At 41.0% G+C, this 14,796-nt stretch overlaps 1 protein-coding gene across 4 annotated transcripts in view; it reads left to right on the top strand.

The window, feature by feature from the left end:
- Nucleotides 1-14,790, top strand: part of EIF4E3 (eukaryotic translation initiation factor 4E family member 3) — a 69,445-nt gene extending 54,655 nt beyond the window's left edge. For all 4 annotated transcript variants that reach the window (XM_017892183.1, XM_017892185.1, XM_017892186.1 and 1 more), the window contains 4 exons: nt 2,480-2,540; nt 5,337-5,403; nt 9,105-9,260; nt 14,515-14,790. In XM_017892183.1, the coding sequence (XP_017747672.1) occupies nt 2,480-2,540; nt 5,337-5,403; nt 9,105-9,260; nt 14,515-14,561 (331 nt within the window). In that variant the 3' untranslated portion in view covers nt 14,562-14,790. The remainder of the gene's footprint in view (nt 1-2,479; nt 2,541-5,336; nt 5,404-9,104; nt 9,261-14,514) is intronic.
- Nucleotides 14,791-14,796: the final 6 nt, after the last annotated feature.

The raw sequence follows: 14,796 nt of genomic DNA on the forward strand, positions 1-14,796 counted from the left end.
GTTTTTTGTTACTGTTGTTGTTCGGTTGGTTTCTTTTTTTTTTTCTTTTTTCTTTTTTTTTTTTTTGAGACCGGGTCTTACTCTGTCACCCAGGCTGGAGTGCAGTGGCAGCATCATGGCTCACCACAGCCTTGACCTCCCAGGCTCAGGTGAACCTCCTGCCTCAGCCTCCCAAGTAGCTGAGACTACAGGTGCATGCCACCACCCCCAACTAATTTTTTATTTTGGGAAGAGATGGGGTTTCACCTTGTTGCCCAGGCTGGTCTTGAATTCCTGGGCTCAAGTGATCTGTGCGTCTCAGCCTTCCAAAGTGATGGGATTACAGGCATGAGCCGCCAGGCCCAGCCACGAGAAACCTAATTTGAGCAAAAAAAAATTGAATACGTTTTTAACCTGTGACTGGAAAGTTCACTGGTAGGGGTAATTTCTGGCAGATCCGGCTCCAGTGTTACCAGGAATCTGATGGTCCCCACCAGAATTATTCTGCTTTATTCTACATTGGTTTAATTTTCGGTTTTATTTTCTCCCATCTGAGGTGGCAAAGTGGCCTTGGTATGCTCTGGTCTTACACCCTGCAAGTTTACTAATGTCAGTACTCAGCAGCCCAGATAAAATCCCAGGACTGGCTCTCATTGTCTCACTTTGGATCCCCTTTCAATTTCTGGCCAATCACAAAGACTAGGAAGAGGCAGTACTCTCATAGGCTAGCCAGAGTCAGAAGCCCATCTTTGAAGCTAGGATGTGGAGTCAGCCCTGCCTGAGTGGATCTCACAGAAGAGTAGGGGGCAGGAAACTGGGATGCTCTTACCAGAAAGGAAGCAGATATTAAACAGTGACACACAGTGGATGTCCTTCACAGGGATGCCTATGAGGCCTTGATACATGGTTGATAGGAGAATCACATGAGACAGTGTCATGACCATGACTTTGAAGTGTAAGGGTCTTCCCTTGTATGAAGCAGTTGTATTCATTGTCCATCCCCAGAGTCAAGCAAGCCTGTCTGCACCAGCCCTTTGAGGATGAGGATCTCAAGTCCTATCACCTTCCCTGCCCATGTAGCCACTGAATGCCACTTTCTTGCCTCTCCATCCCTAGCTCCTTCCTTTTGTATTCATCTGCTTCTGTTTCCAACAAAAGGACTGAGGAAGAGTTTATTGAAAAATACCCAATCTTACCCCTGTTAAAATGGCTTTTATCCAAAAGACAGCAATGCTGGTGAGGGTGTGGAGAAAGGGGAGCCCTCGTACACTGTTGGTGGAAATGTAGATTAGCACAATCAACTATGGAGAACAGTATGGAGGTTCCTCAAAAGACTAAACGTAGAATTGTCACATGATCCAGCAGTCCCACTGCCAGATATATACCCCAAAGAGAGGAAATCAGTATGTCGAAGAGATATCTACACTTCCATGTTTATTGCAGTGCCATTCACAAGAGCCAAGATATGGAATCAGCCTAAGTGTCTATCAACAGATGAATGACTAAAGAAAATATGGTACATGTATACCATGGAACAGTATTCAACCATCAAAAAAATGAAATTCCGCCATTTGCAACAACATGGATGGAATTGGAGAACATTATATTAAGTGAGATAAACCAGGCATAGAAAGACAAATATCTCATGCTGTCATTCATATGTAGGAGCTAAAAAAACAAAAAACAAAACAAAAACAAACACCTTGAACTGATGGAGAAAGAGAGTAGAATGATGGTTACCAGAGGCTGGGAAGTTGCGGGGGTGATAAAGAGAGGATGGTTAATGGGTACAAAAATACAATTAGAATAAATGAGGTCTTGGAGCACAACAGGGTAACTATAGTTAACAATAATTTGTTATGTATTTCAAAATAACTAAGAGTGGAATTGGAATGTTCCTAACACAAGGAAATGATAAAGACTTGAGGTGATGGATAGATATCCTAAATACCCTTATTCAGTCATTATACCTTGTATGCGTGTATCAAAATATCACATGTAGGCCAGATGTGGTGGCTCATGCCTGTAATCCCAGCACTTTGGGAGGCAAAGGTGGGAGGATTGCTTGAGGCCAGGAGTTCAAGATGAGCCTGAGCAGCAAAGTGAGGGAGACCCCGTCTCTAAAAAAAATTTTGAAAATTAGCCAGGTGTGATGGCACATGCCTGTAATCCTAGTTGCTTGGGAGGCTGAGTAGGGAGGATTGCTTGAGCCCAGGAGTTCAAGGCTACAGTGAACTATGATCATGCCACTGCACTCCAGCCTGGGTGACAGAGTGAGACCTAGTCTTTAAAAAAAAAAAATTCAGATATACCCCATAAATAGGTGCAACTATTATGTATCCATAATAAAAAATAAAAAACAAAAACAAGAAAAATACCCAACTATTTTGTTTTTAAGGTCGTCTATTGTTAAACTAAATGTATGTAGAGATATTTAATCTAAATGTATGTAGAATCACTTAGTCCTGAGTGTAACTTTAAACGTTGGTCTTTGGCCCAGGGAAGAAGAGAGTAATGCAAAGGGCGGCGTATGGAAGATGAAAGTCCCCAAGGACAGCACGGTAGGTTCCTTCTGATCCTCTTCTAGAACCGACAAAGCTTGGGGTTGTTGACTACCTGTCATGAACATTTTGTGCTTTGCAGACAGCCTGTTTACCTGGCAGTCCCCAAACAGGCTGGGGGTGAGAAATTCTGTTCTGACCTTGATTTTCTGCCTTACACTGTCACCTTGAAAGTGTATAATTGTGCTTCTCCATAGACATGGTGTAATATGTGACTGTATGATGCAGTCTGCAGGAGTAAATGCCTGTGAACTTCACAGAAAAGCTGGGTGAATGTCTTTATGGTGGTCATTCCTTTGACAGCCATGACTAACATGTGGCATATGATTTTACAAAGTCGGAAGTAGGATCTTTCCTTCCAAAGGCTCATCCCTCTACAGGGGGAACAAAAGCAGTTTTGAGAATGTCCATGGCACAGAGAATAGGGAGGCTTGGCATTTCACCATCCTTTGGGGTTTCATGAGAGACAATGCTCCATCTCCCTCTGGGGCTGATGAGAACCTGGATGGTGTGACGACCTAGTGGGATGCTGGTTTGCAGTGATCAAATCTCAGAAACCCAGATTTCCCAGAGCGAGCTCTAATTCATCATATTAACTGGAAATGAACGTGAACATTAAAATCGGTTATCTTAAGCCCTGGGAAACCAAAAACTTCTCTGAAAATGGACAAAGGGGAAATGCTACCCAGTTTCACCTTTTCATGATTTCTTTCATGTGGATAAGCTCAAAGAACTGAAATGTCTCTAGGGACCCATATGCTTGAGCTGGAGTCATTTTCCTATAAGCACATACCCAAAGATATGACCAGATTTATTTGTCTGAGGTGCAAACTATTCGTCAAGATGGGAAGCTCCAGCGTTTTCCCGTTATTTGGCATACATAATGAAAACTATCAGGGGAGCAGAGAATATAAGAGAATGAGGGAAGATAAGGTGTTTTTAAAATTTCATTATGAGGCCGGGCGCGGTGGCTCAAGCCTGTAATCCCAGCACTTTGGGAGGCCGAGACGGGCGGATCACGAGGTCAGTAGATCGAGACCATCCTGGCTAACACGGTGAAACCCCGTCTCTACTAAAATACAAAACTAGCCGGGCGAGGTGGCGGGCGCCTGTAGTCCCAGCTACTCGGGAGGCTGAGGCAGGAGAATGGCGTAAACCTGGGAGGCAGAGCTTGCAGTGAGCTGAGATCCGGCCACTGCACTCCAGTCCAGGTGACAGAGCGAGACTCCGCCTCAAAAAAAAAAAAAATTTAATTATGAACACTTTTTGCCTTTCCATGTTACTTACTCACACTAGACTTTGAACTCTAGTGGAAGTAATCATGATGTCAACATTCCTTGAAAAGCGGCTGAAAGGCAATTTTGTCCTCTCCTTGTTAGCTCACTTGGCTGCATTGGGTTACAAATAATAACTCTTTCATATCCGTACAAATGCCTTCATCCCAGGCAGTTTAGCCTACTTTTCGTCATCAACCAGTGGGAGTCTTGTGGGCCAACCTTGTCTGAATTCAAAGCAGAAGGGTGAAGTCTTCCTTCCCTAATGGCGTCTCCCAGCTCTCAACTTCATCACTAACAGCTTGAAGGACTGTAGCTGGACAGAGAAAATGGAAGTCATGATTCCTAGGTGGGAGACTCATAGACCAGAAGGGACTGGCTAGGAAAGACAAAAGAAAAGGATGAAAGGTCACTTTTCAGTTCCCTAGCTAACTGCCATGGCCTTGGTTAAAGATTCAGCGAGACTGCTTTAAGCTTGTGAGGACATAATAATAAACACTATTATTATAGTTAATATGCAGTGAGCACTTGGAATATAGCAAACACACAGCTGTTTATGGCATGGATCTTAAATGCTAAGCCCTTTTATTGCAGTCATTGTACTAAGCCCTCTCAGCACATTTGTTGACTAATTTCATACCCACAACAGCCCTGGAAGGTCAGACCGATTATTATTTCCTTGTTCACCTAAAGAAACTGATGATCAGAGAGGTTGTTAACCCACCTTGTTTGCAGATAGCAAGCAGCCTCTCAGGATTCAAACCTAGTTTGGGGGCAATTTGGAGCCTGTGAATCACAGGAAGGAGGATAAATGGGACCAAGAACTTTTCAAAGGAAGTAATGTGAGTGGAAATAATCTGGCTGTCTATTGGATGCCACTAGCAGATTACGAGGAGAAGGAAACTCCAGTGTTTCTCATTGGTAGGAGGCAGACCACATCAGGCACTGAATCTTCCAGGGAAATTACATACATTCTTACATAAAGTTCTATCGCCTGCCATAAACAGTCTGCCTCAAGTGAATGGAATTTCCCAAGACTCTAGTATTAAATAAACAAGAAATGTCCTTAAGTGTTCTTTAGTTGTGTAACCTTTGAAGTACCTTATAAGTAGTAAGAAAAACAGAGAAAGGATTTTGAAGAGAAAGATTTTACTAATAGCATCCACATATAATCAGCTTCTGTGTTTTGAATCAGTGAGAGGTAAAGAAATTGGAAATTTTTTAGTCATTTGGATGCGTTTTGCCTAGAAATTCTTCTGAATTTCACCAGGGGTTTCACTAGAGATTAGCTTTTACCAGACTTTGGCTCACTTGTATCTGTGTAAAGTTATTTGTAAACCAATGAAAAATATGCCACGGTGATAAATGTTTGCACCTAGGCTTTGGCGGTGTCTGTGGACTCCAAATATGGGCACAGAAAGTACATGTGAAGTTGAAGAAAACATAATTTGTTTAGCTCCTGAGGATAATTTTCTAAAAATATGTGTATTTTGTTTTGTTTTTTATTATTTTCCCATATCAGTCCACAGTTTGGAAAGAGTTGCTGTTAGCAACCATCGGGGAACAGTTCACAGACTGTGCTGCAGCAGGTAAAGCAGCCCACGGCTCCGGCCGGCCTTGCCTCTTGTGCTCCTGGCTTGTGCTTGTTTCTTGCAGCAGTTTGTTATCACGTGTTTGACTTTTTACATGTTTTGAAGTTGTTTATTTTGGAACTACAAAGTTACCCAGTTTTTTTTTCATATGATTTTGGTGTTTAGTGTTAGATATGTGTGTCTATGTCCATACGCGTATTTACATATGTGCATATTATATTTATATATGTATGTATATATTCATGTATGTTTTTCCCTCTTAGCTTAACTTAATAGTATCTGTAATCATTTGTCCAAAATAAATAGGCAGAAAAGAAAAATCTGACATTAACTGGGCCCTTAACACAATTGGTAGTAGGTTCCCTTTATCTCTTCCAGTTTTTCCAGAAGGGGAAAGTGCCTTCGGTGTCTAGTGAAGTTTGTAGGTGGGCAGGCACAATCCTCTCTGTCCCTCTCAACCCCTAACCCCTTCCTCTTGTTCTCTCTGTCCCTTGCTCAAAGAGGACTAGAGTGGTAGGTGGGAACATGCTCACCCTTATGTCCCAGGATCTCACGGTGGAGGATAAGACAGAAGTTCTTCAGGGCTTTTCTTTGGAGACCATTTTCAAATACTCAGGGTATTTCTGAGAGCAAAACAAAAAGCTTTTGTTTTGCTTTGTGTTTATCATGAACCCACTCAGAGAGCAGAATTTAATTGCTTGTTTAAAGTTTTGTTTTCTTTTGGGGGTAGTACCTTCTGAATGCTCCTGAAGTAACATTTAGAATACTATTTTTCCTCCCCAGCTTTCAGTTAAGATTTTCTTTTTAGCTAATGACAATGATGAGTTGTCCCTCCAATGTCTTAGATGGGGCCGTGTTTGAGAGCCCTGTAGGCCTTGCCAGTCCCGGGATATGTTTCGGATTCATCTCATGAGCAGTTCCTATCATTCCACTTTTGTTTTGCTTACTACTTACACCACTTTTTATTCACTTAAGACAAAACCTGTGCTGGGCATGGTGGCCCATGACTGTAACCCCAGCACTATGGGAGGCCAAGATGGAAGGATCACTCGAGGCCAGGAGTTCGAAACCACCCTATGTAACATAGAGAGACCTTTTCTACAAAAAATGCAAAAATTAGCTGGGCATAGTGGCATACACCCATAGCCCCAGCATCTTTGGAGGCTGCAGTGGGAGGATCACTTGAGCCCAAGGGGTAGAGGCTGCAATGAGCTGTGATCGCTACTGCACTGCAGCCTGGGTAACAGAGTGAGACCCTCTTTCAAAAAAAAAAAAAAAAAAAGACCCGGGTTAAGATAAAATTGTAAGTACAGATTCCTTCTGTTTTAATAGGGAGTATTTAGCAACTTGATAATATACAGCCAAAAATGTATCCTGTGTATAATTATAAACACATAAATCCCTGGAAGAGGAAGTTTTCTGCATGAATTATTCCTGTTTCCAGAACCAGGGAAAAATAGTCTAAGTAGTAATAGCCAGTATTGAATAAAGAAGACCAATTGTTTTGTGGTTGACTTGAGACATGAGAGCACCATTAGCTATTAACCATTAGCTCTTCCATTAACCAGCTATGCCACTTTTAGCAAGTCAACTAATCTCTCTGGGCCTCACTCCCCTCATCTTTAAGCAGTGGCTCCTCCCAGCTCTAATGTCTTATGCTGCCAGTACCCTAAAATAATCAAGGTTTTGCTGGTTGATTCTACTTATGAATATTACATGTTTGCTGATGGATCTGCCTTTGGATAAGAGTTGCACCTTTTTTTTTACCGAACCATTTGTGAAAGTGCTGTGCTAGTAACTATGCCTGGTTACCAAGAGCAAAACCAAACTGAAATATTGACAGTTCGGCATCCGTCCGTTACGTCACGCTTTGACGGATAGGGTAGAAATTGGCAACACCAAAAGACAGGAAACAGGAACATTTCCTCAAAAGGGTGATCTCATGACTTCATGGCCACTCTTGAAACTGGTAAACCGCAAAGCTTCCCTTTGTAGTTGATGATTTTATTTTCATATAAAATATAACATTGAGCTCTGGCAAGACTATTTTAAAGTGTAAATTAAAAGTAAAGAATCTGTATCTAAGAATATTTTCTTCATGGGATAATAAGTTTCTGTGAATGGCCATGATAAGGTACTATGTTTTTTGACTTTTTTGTTTAAATGTGGCATATATACAGAAGAGTGCACACGTCATATGTGTACAGTTTGATAAATATTCACAAAGTAGGCATATAACTGTAACTAGCATCCAGATATATAAGCAGGATATTACCAGCCCGCCAGGATCCCTCTCTGCTGTCTTTCCTTCCTTCAAAGGTAACCTGCAGTCTAACTTCTAACATTATAGGCTAATTTTCCCTGGTTTTGAGTGTTTATATAAATGGACTCATTTAGTGTCAAGTCATACACATTTAGCCAGGATCAAATTCATTTTAAAAGGAAAAGAAGGAAGAGGGGGAGAAAGAGAAGGGAAGAATGGAGAAAAGAAAGGAATTACTTTACTGCCAATTATTTCTTTTAGTAAATTGGATATGTATTTAAATTATATCCTAATACTAAAACGTTTTAACTTCCAGAAGACAATTGGAAAAACTGATGGCATGAATATTTAAATTTACAGAGGCCAGCAAATTAGGTAAAGCATACTAACTAAAGCAAAATTTTCTTATGTTGATAACGCTTATCTCTCACATATTACATATTGATGCTGTTTATGAAAGTGCAGAGAGCTGACCGTATTGCATTACTGTGTCATGAACAAGGAAAACCAAGAATCAAAAGTTTGTATTCTTTTCATTTTGCTGCAAATTTATGTAAACAAAGTGGCTGCAAGGGAGGATAAAACAGTATAACACCTTACTATCCATCCGCTGTTCTCAACTATGTACAAGACAGCCCTACTCTGGAATTTTGTTTTTTTGAAAAAGTCCACCTTAATCAGTGTAGATAAATGCCTTAACGTTCATTCACTGCAGGACGATCCTGTAATAGCAGAGCTGTACTCAGAAGATTTTACTCTCACTCTATAGACAGGGCTAACAGATGGTCATTGGCTCACTAGCCCACAGTATATAATGCCCAAAACCAGAAAAAGGATTTCTAGAGGGAGGCATCAGGAAGCAGGAAGAATTCGTAGGAAAGGAGCAGACCAGCAAGCTGCAGAAAGCAGATGAGCAGCAGAGAATGCACAATCTGGGTCCAGTTAGTGTTGGGGCAGATAGCGCTGACCACTCCAAGGTCCCTGAAAGCTTGGCAGGAAGTCAGGAGAAATTCTTGCTCTCCTTAACAAAGATAGCAAGGCATCAAGGAAAAGTTCATTTCAGTTCACTTGGCTTTCAGAGGGCAGGGAATTATGCAACCCATTTTAGAAAAAGTCTCATCAAAACAGAGTAAGAAATAGTCACAAAGCTTTCCTAATGTTAAAAAGGGTAAATTACTTATCTGGAAAATGCATTCGGCTGGAACACTTTATCTAAGTCCCTGGATAAATGTGATGTGACTGCTACAGCTTTTGTGCACTGACTTGCTTTCCTCCAGTGATTCCCCGTAGAAACAGTTATTTCTTACAAGTTATCTTGTGCCACCTTTTTTCCATCTTATCCTTAATTTTCAGATAAAAAGACTAAGTTCTTAGAAACAGTCAGACTGACTTGAAAGTATCACTCATTTTTTTTTTTTTTCTGTCTTCCCCTCAGATGATGAAGTAATAGGAGTTAGTGTCAGTGTTCGGGACCGAGAAGACGTCGTCCAAGTCTGGAATGTAAATGCCTCTTTAGTGGGTGAAGCGACTGTTTTAGAAAAGATCTATGAACTTCTGCCCCACATAACTTTTAAAGCAGTATTTTATAAACGTAAGTGCTTCATTTCTAGTTATTACTTTCTAGCTTACTCTATCATACTTTTAAAGATAGAAAATGTTTTGCAAATGCGATGAAGGCAGACTCACTTGAAATTTGATAATTCAGAAAAGAATTCAACAAAATACATTTAAGTGTTTAAAAAAAAAAACCAAACATAGTCTCAGAAATTAAAATGATATTTTATTCTTGCCTAACTGCATGGATCAGAAAAGGAAATAACAAATACCGTGTTTGTTATTTCAAAAATTTGTACCTGAACTCAAATTTGTAATTCTCAGAAAAAAAATTACATTCTATTGGAAACAACAGTAACAAAAATGTCATTATATGAACTGGCAGGTAGATATTCAATCATCCCTTCATAAACAGGAATTTATAATGTATAACATCTGTATTTGTGGAAGAAATGCATTCTGAGCACAGGCATGATTGAATGTTCTACTGAAATGCTAATACTTCCTCATTATGAATGACTGTGACACAGAACCGAGAGAGAATTCACGCCTAGTGTTGAAATGTTAACAGTATGAATAGGTGTGTGGACCCATTGTTTCCATCATGATTCATGTTCATTGCTTTTGTGTGCTCTTTTGAAAAGTCTTCTTTTCATAATGAAACATCTTAGTGCTATTAAACCAATGTTCGGTAGATCAAACTGCAGGTCACACATTTAACAAAGAGTTAGAGAAAAGGACGACAGCCCTACACATGTATGATAAATTTCCTATATCCAAAACTGTTCCTAGAGTCAATAACCCATTTTTTAACTACTGTATTTCATTGAATCTAAGATGCTCTTGAAGATAAAATGCTCCATTATTTTTAGTATTACTAAAAAAGAAAAATATAAGGCTCCCAATTAAACTGTAACACATTATTGGTACCAGAGGTCTTCAAATATACGTGTGGTAGTTGTGAGGAGTGCATCTTAGAATTGCTGAAATACAGTTCATTATTGCTTCACTTTTTCCAACTCTTTACCAAAAAGGATAAAAAAATCAAATTTTGTTTTGTGAGTGTCCTAGTATGACAAGGGGATATTAACACTAAGGCCTCCCTGTAAGGAATCATATAATTACAGGCCAAATGACTTAGATGTTAAGCAGTGGGACTGATCTGGCACTACAGATATTCTGAATTTTAAATGGAAGTTTAAAAGAGACAGAAAAATGTCACTGCAGAAGTTGCTTATTGGCTGTGCAGTGTAGAACTTGCAAATTTGCCGATGCCATTTTTATTCTTTAGGGATACTTTAATGGTATTTTCACCCCAGATACTAATTGAAAGGTCATCAAGGGTTTTTTCTTTTTTTTTATTTCACAAGACTAGCAGAAACTCTATAGATGGAAGTGTATTTCATTGGCATTTACATATGGGGCTAAAACATTTTTTCCCCACCTTTGAACCAGCTCCACACTTGACTCTAGAGAGGAGAACACCAATTAGGGGTCGTTAAGTCAGGCACTTTGGATTTTTGTCCAGCTTCACCAGTGTGACCTTGAGCAAGTCACAACTTCTCATTCTTTTACTTTCTCATCTGAGTATCGAGGAGGTTGGTCTTAGATGATCTCCAAGGTTCCTTCTACTTCAAAGTTCTATGATTAAGTTTCCAGGTAACACATTGGTTAGCAGCAGGCTCAACACAGATAGTAAGATATCTGTTTTATCACATAATAAGGCCACAGAGTGGTTAGGTTACTTTTTAGGGCCATGGCAATAATCAAGTAAGATTGACAAAGGGCAGGATGATTCACTGCTTAGCTGTTGTGATGGCTCTGGGAAAGAAAAAAGCCAAACAAGGGGAAAGAAAACTGCAACTTGGCCAGTTAAATCGAATAGATACCTAAAGGTAGAGGCCATTGCAAAGTGTGTGATACACAACTGAGGAAGGGTCTCAGCAGAAATCCATATTTTAAGGTCATAAATTAACATTTAAAAACTCAAAGATCGTTCAAAAAAAATCTGAATTTGAAAAAACAAAGTTTTCTTTATTGTAAACAAAGCAGGCAGTCCTTTACTCAGCAGGGTATATACCACTTGCTGCAGAAGTGATTTGGAAAAATGAGGTTTGGGCTGAAATCTTTTTCACAGCAGGGTGAGCTAAGTTAGAAATGGCCAATTTATGCTTTTACTCTGGTTTAGTTAATAGGATCCTAGTGTAAGTATTCCCAAGTTTACAGAAGCCAGGTGACTGTAAATTTTCCATGTAGAAAGAACCCAAGCATATTCAGTCGTGGCCTCTAGTGGGTAGATGGGCATTGGGCCATTGATAACTTGTATTTGATATGGATACACATTATTTGACTGAGAAATTCACAATGCACAGACTCCACTCCCTGACCAGCCCCACCCTGGCCAATTCTGCTAAGTTCTTCAGAGCAGCTGAGTGACAAAGGTCTTTTCTGCCTTGAGAATTGTTTACAGCAGGAAGCTGCAGCCCAAATCTGCCCCCTGTCTTCCCCTCCCCTCTCCTGTTTCTGTAGAGGTGTAGCTGAGAATGCTTTTACATTTTCAGTGGTTGGAAAAAATCAAAAGAAAAGTATATTTTGTGAAACATGAAAATTATATGAATGCAAATTTTAGTGTCCGTAAATAAAGTTTTATCAGCATAGAGCAATACTCATTTGTTTCCGTGTTACCTATAGCTGCTTTAGTGCTACAGTGGCAGAGTTAATAATTGAGACAGAGGTCAGGCCTGGTGGCTCACGCCTGTAATCCCAGCACTTTGGGAGGCGAAGGCAGGCGGATCATCTGAGGTCAGGAGTTCAAGACCAGGCTGGCCAACATGGTGAAACCCCATCTCTACTAAAAATATAAAAAGTTAGCCGGGTGTGGTGGCAGGCGCCTGTAATCCCCAGCTACTTAGGAGGCTGAGGCAGGAGAAGTGCTTGAACCCAGGAGGTGAAGGTTGCAGTGAACCAAGATCACACCATTGCACTCTGCCCTGGGTGACAAGAGAGAAACTCCGTCTCAAAAACAACAACAATAAATAATAATAATTGGGACAGAGACCGTATGGCCCATAAAGACAAACATTTATTCTCTTCCTTTTCCTGAAAAAGTTTGCCAACTCCAGGCTTAGAGCAATTCTATAATCCCTTTCTACGTGAAGTAACCTAAGGCTGACAGAACTCCTGTTCACTAGGCACTTCCAGTTCTGAATGTTCTGTTTTACTGTCTCCTTAACCCATCAGCATTGCAGTATGCAACTGTGACCACCCCTGACTGCTCCTCACACCTAGAAGTAACACAGATCTTTGGATAGCCTGTATATCTGGATTTATTGTTTGGAAACCAGGTCACTATAGTTCTATGGTACCTCTATTTGACCCTGAAGTATAGTATAATTTCCTTGCAGATCAAATCGTGTTTTCTTTGGTGTCTTCCTTAAATATCTTTCTTAAAAAGTAAACACACACACACAATGTGAAACGTTTGTAAAGTTAAAGCTGTGAGAAATGTTCTATTAAGTTAGTTCAGATTTCAGGCTGCCCTTAGGAATATGGCCAACCTGAGGTGACCTGGGAAGTATAAAGTGCGTCTCTCCCAAAGTTTTATCCAAGTGCAGAGTAGGTTGGGGTGAATGTCCAAGATGATGTTGAAGGGAAAATAGACCCGTTCCACCCACCCCTTCAGCAGTAGTCTGAAGAATTTAGTCCTTATGAAAAACACAGAGGCCAGGTACAGTGGTTCATGCCTGTAATCCCAGCACTTTGGGTGGCTGAGGCGGGTGGATCACTTGAGCTCAGGAGTTCAAGACCAGCCTGGGCAACATGGCAAAACCCCGTCTCTGTCAAAAAGACAAAACTTAGCCGGGCATGGTGGCTATACCTGTAATCCCAGCTACTCAGGAGGCTGAGGTGGGAGGATTGCTTGAGCCCGGGAAGTCGAGGCTGCAGTGAGCCGAGTAGCATGATGCTACTGTACTCCAGCCTGGGTGACAGAGCAGCAAGACCCTGTCTTAAAAAAAAAGAAAAGAAAAGAAAAGAAAACAGAATTGGAAGGGGCTTAAAAGGTGAAATGGGGCAGCCCATCTGCCTCCCTGGAACCCCATTCACTGCTAGTGTGGGTAGCATGTTGGGGATCAAAGCACCCAGAGTCCTGAGTTACCCCACATTTATCAGACCTTGCTTCCTGGTAATGGTTAGCCAGATCCAGGAGGTAGATTGTCACACTCAGTCTTTTGCCTTAGAGAAAATGTTGTGTGTTTTGTAGGTTTCCCTGTGCCATCTTCTACTTTAAACAACATTAAGTGTTTGAAAATATTTTTGGTAGCATAATTTTTTTCAATTCCTGAATTCCGACTGGGCCTGGTGGTTCACGCCTATAATCCTAGCACTTTGGGAGGCCGAGGCAGGTGGTTCGCTTTAGGTCAGGAGTTCGAGACCAGCCTTTCCAACATGGTGACACCCCGTTTCTACCAAAAATACAAAAATTAGCTGGGCGTGGTGGCATGCACCTGCATGCCAGCTACTCGGGAGGCTGAGGCAGGAGAATTGCTTGAACCCGGGAGGCAGAGGTGGTTGCAGTGAGCCGAGATTGCACCTCTGCACTCCAGCCTGGGCTACAGAGCAGAACTCCGTCTCAAAAAAAAAAAAAAAAAAAAAAAAAAATTCTAGAGTTCCTAATTAAAATTAGTAATTTTGCAAACCAGATGATAGGGCTGAATATCTATTGGCAGGGGGAAACATGATTTGGAAAAATAAGACTTAACAATTTTGTGAAACTTCATTTCCCATGGAGAGTGTTGAGAGGTAGGGAGCAGGGGCACCTAGGTATAATTGCTGTCACCCTGGTGTGGTTCTTTGTTTTGTTTTATTTTTACTTTATTGTTCAAGATAGGCTTGTGAGTGGCTCTGTCTCGGGTTGTGTCAGGCACTCCCCCCCACCCCCCGCAATGCATTTTGTGGGACACATTTTCCCCTGCGGCACTTGCTTGCAGCCCAACATACTCTCTTCATCGGCTTGTTGAGATGACTCATCCTCCCGGGCACAGCAAGAAGAAACAGGCAGCATGCCCATTGCTTGTTTATTCCTTGTTTTAATTTTCATTATTACATTTCTCAGGAAATGCACGCCTTAGCTAACAGTTACTGGCAAAAAAATAAATAAATAAAAAATAAGGTATTTGAGTTCTTGCCAACATTTGGGGAAGCTGAATGAGATGCCTAGAGGAGGGTTGGCCCATCCTTTGCTTAAAGTTTTCTTTCCTTTTTTTCTTTTTTGTTTTTTTTCTGTCCTTTAGCCCATGAAGAGCATCATGCTTTTGAAGGTGGACGTGGAAAACACTAATTGCACTCTGTAAAGAATTCTTTGTCCTTTGCTGATTGGTTTTGGAAACGGTCTTAACAGGAGGGAGAGTGAAGAGAAGACTTGCCGAAGCCGATGCTGGTCAATTTAGAGTGGGTTTCTGTCCTTGCAGATGGGCAATTAGGACTCAAAGTGGCAGGTGGGGTGGGGGGAGATTGTGTGGGTTTCTACCGTCACATTACTTGCTTTTTTAAAACATAAAACAACAAAAAAACCA

Source organism: Rhinopithecus bieti, unplaced genomic scaffold, assembly GCF_001698545.2.
Source record: "Rhinopithecus bieti isolate Rb0 unplaced genomic scaffold, ASM169854v2 scaffold_21542, whole genome shotgun sequence".
NCBI lineage: Eukaryota > Metazoa > Chordata > Mammalia > Primates > Cercopithecidae > Rhinopithecus > Rhinopithecus bieti.